Source organism: Sinocyclocheilus rhinocerous, unplaced genomic scaffold (genome assembly GCF_001515625.1).
Source record: "Sinocyclocheilus rhinocerous isolate Xijiao unplaced genomic scaffold, SAMN03320098_v1.1 scaffold6424, whole genome shotgun sequence".
NCBI lineage: Eukaryota > Metazoa > Chordata > Actinopteri > Cypriniformes > Cyprinidae > Sinocyclocheilus > Sinocyclocheilus rhinocerous.
The window spans coordinates 58950-65990 of NW_015623666.1; the positions used below are offsets into that span (position 1 = coordinate 58950).

General features: G+C 39.4%; 1 protein-coding gene across 1 annotated transcript in view; it reads left to right on the plus strand.

Moving 5' to 3' along the window:
- ptpn21 (protein tyrosine phosphatase non-receptor type 21) overlaps nt 1-7041 on the plus strand; it is a 32535-nt gene that overhangs the window by 16817 nt on the left and 8677 nt on the right. The window contains exons 14-15 of the mRNA XM_016530369.1: nt 626-1509; nt 2944-3495. Coding sequence (XP_016385855.1) covers nt 626-1509; nt 2944-3495 — 1436 coding nt within the window. The remainder of the gene's footprint in view (nt 1-625; nt 1510-2943; nt 3496-7041) is intronic.

Consider the following 7041-nt stretch of genomic DNA (forward strand, 5'->3'; position numbering starts at 1 on the left):
GCGCGCTCAACCCACTCTGCGTGCTTTGTTTATCAGCTCGCGCACATCAGCTATACAGGCGTTAATACTGAATGTTTAACGTTATATTCATTGCATACATATACTTCGTTCTAGACATCCTTAACTCCATTCTGCTGTTCTGTTGTCGGTGTTTCTTTGTCTGAATATGGCACTTATCACATGCTGTGTGGTATCGGCGTTTGGTATCAGGACATTTTAACGAGTACGAGTACAGGAGCTCAGTATCGGGCCCGATACCAGAATCGGTATCGGTGCATCCCTAATAAAAACATTCAGTATAAATGCACACATGCTACTGCACTGCTTAGAGCTCGCGTGAGCGAGTAAACGCATCTGCTCTAGTGAGCTCGCGCCAATGAGTCGCGCTGTTTCGTTCCGCTTTTGGCGCATAAATGTTATATCGAACCTTTATCGAACTCTTCATATCGTTTTAGCGAGGAAAATTATATCGCGATAATTATCGTTATCGAATTATCACCCAGCCCTCATCTTGATTTGAAGAAAGTTTAGATATTTGTACCTGGGAAAAAGAAAATGTAGATATTTGTAAACAAGACAAAAATAATAAGCAAGAACTGACGCACCTCTCTTGAATTTCCTACAGATAATCTTTACATCAACAACCAGAATGGTTTCTACTACCATTCCCAGACCAGTCTGGACCGCTCTCCGCACGAGTACAACGGCCGGATCCGTAACGGCAGCGTTTACAGCGCCCAGAGCACCAGCTCCCTCAACAACCCGCAGCACTACCTGCAGCCGTCGCCCATGTCGTCCAACCCCAGCATCACAGGAAGTGACCTCATGCGACCCGACTACGTGCCTTCCCACCGGCACAGCGCCCTGATCCCGCCGTCCTACCGCGCCACGCCCGATTACGAGACGGTCATGATGCAGAAGAACCTCGGGATGATCCCGCCGGCCGAGCGCCAGAGCCACTCCATGAGGAACCTCAACATCGGCAACTCGTACGCCTACAGCCGGCCCGACCCACTCGTGTACAGCCAGCCGGAGATTCGCGAGCACGGCGCGGGCCAGTACCCCTTCCACCTCAACTACAGCTTCCACAGCCCCTCCCCGTACCCCTATCCCACCGAGAGACGACCCGTCGTGGGCGCCGTCAGCGTCCCCGAGCTCACCAACGTCCAGCTCCAGCAGGCGCAGGAATATCCGCCGCCCAACATCATCAGGAATCAGGTTTATTGGCCGCCGCCGCCGTATCCCTACCCTCACCCTCGACCCGCCAACAGCACCCCGGACTTGTCCCGCCATCTCTACGTCAGCAGCAGCAACCCGGATCTGATCACGCGCCGCGTCCATCACTCGGTGCAGACCTTCCAGGAGGACAGCCTGCCTGTGGCGCACTCGCTGCAGGAAGTGAGCGAACCGCTCGTCACGATCCGGCGGCCTCACATGCACAAGCGCAACTCCATCGAGATCGCCGGTCTGGCGTACGGCCTGGAGAACATGAGGCTGAAGGAGAGGAAGGTGAGTCGTTTCGGGATGTTAATGTGTCCTTCGGTGTAGGGGTGTGCGATATTGACAAAAAATAATATTTCAATATTTTCTGGGATTTTATCGATAACGATATACACAGTATATTTTGCTGAGTGTGTTATTGTGCTAGTATCTTAAGGACTACCGTGGAGTAGGGATGTAACGATGAACCGCGAGCCGGTTGAAAATCGATTCAAATATGTGACTATTCAAATCGGTTGAGATGCCAAACAAATCGCGATACAATTGGAGTACGAGTTTATATGAATTTATCTCTGAGGGGAACTGACTGTCTTTAGAAAAATTTACGTGGTATTTTCTTTTTATCTTGCCTCTGAACTAAAAACTGCTCATGCTGCATGTATGCTGCATCTTTGTTTGGATGATGATTAAAATGCAGTGGTTGCCTCTAATTTTAAGTAGAAAGAGCACAGACAAAGCCTTAGTTTGTTTATATGAAGAGATTTCGTTTATTTGTGTAACTTGCTTATTTGATTTGGGGTTTGTTTTAAAAATTTCAATTTAATTTTGTTATATTTCAATTTCACAAAGAAACGTGCAGCAATAGACACCTTCTCATTTACTGTATAATGTCTTCAATCCCATTTTGTTGAAAAAAAAATCTTGAGAAAATCGAATAGTGAAATCAAAATCATGAATCGAATCGTGAGTTGAGTGAATCGTTACATCCCTACCATGGAGTTTTAAGGACTTTAAGGGCTCCTAAAGTTTTTGACATCTTCATATTCTGTGTGGTGGCCAGTTCACACTGATAGAAATTAAGCTTTTCCAATCTGTTTAAATGGATTATTTACCTTTTATGGGCATTTTAACCTTTATAAAGCCATTTTTCTAAAAGTGTGCATTATCTTTTGAGTCAAATTCTTACATTTAATCAGCTAATTAGAATAATAAGATATTTGGGCTGTTACCAAGCAAATTAAATCAGTATCAACAAAATTCATCTTTGCAATAAAAAATATAAAATGTATGTTTATTTGTAACAGTTATGCTAACAACAATAAAAAGATATTTATGACGGTAAAACAGAGACATCTGCTGACGGACACCATGCTGCGTTGTCACGGGTACATGCCAGCTGAAGATAATGAGGAAATTACTTCGCTCGCTTTGCCAAGTGCATTCCAAACGACTACATAATGGCACGCACGTGCCCTGCTCACTCCAAAGTCCCAACTCTAAGAGGATGGGGATGATCACTTCCATTTGGAATTTGCCCCGTGAACCGTTCGGTACCGATACTCGTATCGGCACATCCCTAATATATATAATTAAGAATGCTTATAATTATGTAATTAATTCTTACATAATTATTAGCAATAATCTAAGATTAAAAATTACTATTTTTAAGAAAGTTTATTTATTTATTTTTTATTTATTGACATTTCTGCATCAACTACCCAGGTATCCGCATCCGCGGCTGAGACCCCGCCCCCTGTTGCCCAGGCGATGCCGCCTACAGCATCCGGCTCCGACATTAACGTCGTCCTGGAGGTTACGAAGCCCGAGGATGCAGTCATCAAGGAGGATGTCATCTATGGCCACAAAAAATCCCTGTCCGACGCCACGATGCTGGTGCATAGCAGCGGTGAGGAGGAAGAGTTCGAAGACGACAGCGGCCGACACACACCCCAGTCTCAGGATGCAGTGGGTGGGCCCGAGCATCACATGACGCCGATGGGACGGCCCCTCGTAGATCCGCCCGCTTATCCCTTCAGCCACAGTATGGAGACGGTCCTGACAGGCCCTCTGGCGTACCAGCCCCATCCCATCATCTGCAATCCAGAGGACCTGGGGCAGCTGCCGCCTCTGCGAGAGCCCGGACACATGGTGCCTTCAGTGTCAGAGGGCGATCTGAGCGGACAGGGACGCTTGAGACAGAAGAGAGACGTATTTAAGAGACCCGTCTCTGACGTGCCACCTGCCAGAAGGAATATCGATGGTCTTCCACCGGCGGTAAGTTCAGTTGAAAATCAGAACTGAATCAGAATCAGTTAGATGTGCATTTGGGAATGCAACATACAATAGGTTTAGGTGTATTTGCACATTCACATAATGTTAAAAGCTTGAGAGTTTGAACGTTTGAAAAATATAAAGACATAAATATTATTGGAAGTGTAAAATTATTATACTGTATTGTACGTGTAAAATAACATTTAATAAAAAGTATTTATAATAATAAAAATATAATTATAAAATTATTTTATATTAAACATTAGAATTGTAATTTGCAAAAGTAATATGTATTCATCATTTTTTATACATATTTTAAATAATAATAATAATTATTATTTTAAAGCTTTGAGTCCACTTTAAAGATTAATTTAAAAGATTAATAAGTTCTCTTAAAGATCAGAATTGAATTAGAATCATGAAAAATACTGAAAAACTGAAAAAAATGTAAGACAAAATATTAGACATGAATATTGTAATCTGTAGTGTAAAATAAAATTATTATAATAAATATGTTTATTAAATAAATTCTAAAATGATGGAAAAATCATTGTTTGAAGAATTTATCTTCCAGAATCTGGCAGTAAATTTTGGGAGTTCATCTTTAGTCCATCTCGAAATTTTATCTGTAAAAGAAAATCTGCTTAATTATGCACACCTGAATATAAGACATTTTTCACTTCCAGCCTTCATGAATAATTATATATTAATTATAAATGATTAAATACAAGATTAATAGTAGTTATTAAGATTGATGTCGTTTGGAATTGGTCAAATGTGCTTGGAAAAAAATATGATCAGAATATCAACTTGCATAATAATTATGCATGCACTGTATTTTTCCTCTTCTGCTGTCGAGGTAATGCAAGGAATGTTGTGATTGGTTGTCAAGGCAGCCAACCAGAATTTAGCAGCCTCGTCTCTGATTGGCTGGAATTATGGCACATTGTAACGCTGGGTTGTGTTGAGCAAGCGAGCTGTTGGCATTTAGACAGCACTGAGGGAAGCAAGCTAGTGAAACATTGCACGCGCAAAAGAGAAGGTCAGCACAAATCCAAAAACTTATTTTAAATGCAAAATTGATTTCCGTGCGCTCGAAATACTTTCTTCTTTGCGAGACAAACATTTTCTCCACAAAACTCAGTTCGCGCACGTGCAAAACGTACTTTTGTGCGCTCAAAATATGATATTTTGCGTGCAGAATTGTGGCAGAGATGTAAGCCCATACACGTTGCAGTGTCACAAGGTAACGCCTCAGACTGTTTCAAAGTGATTCTCAATCAATGAATAGCGCACCTTTATGCTAAGCTGTTGCTTATGAACTCGAGTTTGATGAATTATGACACTGTCTATGTTATGACCTTTATATAATATATTTTAGACGGTTGTAAGCATATTTTAATGCATATTTTATCACCTCATCTGAAGGAACAGCCCCGCAATAGTATAGACATTTCAAAATAAGAGTCCAGGTGTATTTCAGACTTGTTTATAATTAAAAATCACAAATTATTATTATTATTATTTTTTTTTTTTACAAAAATTGTATTTAATTTAAAATCCATTTAATTCATAGGAAACTATTGTAGTTTCTGGCTGGGATGTTTCCCCATAGGAAGAAAAGTCAAAAAACATTATTTGATGCATATTATTCAATATATAGATTTTACCCATTCACTAAGAGAGACACTACATGAAAAAGCAAGGAGAACTCTACCATTTAAATGCTGTCATTTTGCATAATTTACAATGCATAATATGAGTATGTAATTAAATGTAATAGTAGCCTATATAATTAAAATGAATTTCAATAGGCCTAAATAAAAAAATCACACATTATTTGTTATTTGTCACATGTAGTAGACCATTTTTGTGCCATGGGTAAAAGGAGGATTTTCCACCCAGCTACCACCGCAAGTATATTTCAAACCTGTGGGAAACACTGACTGTATTTAGCTAAGTTTCAATTTATTCCCTTAATATTTCTCTTGTGGCCTGTAGCCTACATTGTGGGGGAAAAAAATGTGAAGAAACGTATTTCGTGTTAAACAGGTTGTTTTTTAAAGTCTGTGCTTGAAATAAAGCTTTTTATTTCATTGACTTTTATTGATGACTGCAGTGTTAATATTTTAATTATAGGCCTATAATTCATTGCATAATAGACCTGTTTTAAAACATTTTAATTAAGAGGAGTAAATAGCCTAATCCTTTTTTTATCCTTGCAGCGTGTCAGTTATGTGGTAATTATTGCGGGGCAAATTAATTGTAATTTTAATTTAATAAAAGTAACTTCATAATAGGCCTAATAAAAATAAGAATGTAACAAGCCTACATTAATTGGAAATGCCAAATCCTCTTAATATTTTTAATAATTGATGTTTTTTACAATATCTCTGGCTATCGTCGATACAAGATCATCGTCTTTCGATGCAACCCAGCAAGGGGAGGTTTTTTGTTTACATAATATATGTTTGTGTACTGTGTATATTTATTATGTATATATAAATACACACATATACAGTATATATTAGTGGTTAAACGGATCGTAGTTGATCCGTGATCCGTACGGACCAAGCCCCACGGTTCGGCACGCATGTGATCCGCGGATTAATTGCAAAATGTAACCATAATAGAGTATAAGTTTATCATTTGTTCGTATTTACACAAGCAAGTGAATTTTAAACAATTCCAGAGAGAAAACGCGAAAGGGAACTCGATTCGTTACTTTCGCGCTGTTCTCTACGCGCACAGCCGCACACACATGAAGCGCACACACGCGTTTCAGACGGCTCGCGAACACCGAACTGAATCCTCTTCTGGATCCTCTGAACAAACACATACACATAAAATTATGACAAAATACCCATCTCGACAATCATTCAGGTAAACGCAGTCAGTTATGTCTCAAGTGAATGAAAACAGCTGAGAAAGAAATCGGATGTGATGTGTATCATTATATCGGATCCGTGCATCAGGTCTTAAAGGGACAGCGGCCTATAAATACTGCTGCTGTCATTAATGATCATCAAACTCTATATTTAGTGAACACTATGCAGTGTTATTTTCCCTAATTATTACATTTCAGTATTTGAATACTACCAATACTACCAACTTTGTAACATATTCTGTTGTATTTATCTATGCTTGTAATTTGTGTATTTGTTCTTATTTTTACTGGCTGTTCTCTTGTCTCTTTAATCATGTTTAAACTTTCTTAGTTAATCTAGTAGTATTTGCTGTGGTATCAAAGAAGTACTTCGCTTTAAGTAATAAATGGAAAGCAAGTTAAATTGAAATATTTTTCTTTTCTTGCTGATCCGAAAAATGATCCGATCCGTGGGTCAAAAACCGTAATGTGATCCGAACCGTGAGATTTGTGATCCGTTGAACCACTAATTTGTACACTACACTGTATAGCGTGAGCTACTGAGCAAGCCTACTGAGTTAGAAAACCCGTACATATGAAGCTGAATATGTGACGCTAACGTTTAGAAGTATCAGTTTTCAAATCTCGCAGCATGTTAAAATTGTTTTGAAGTCATAACAAAA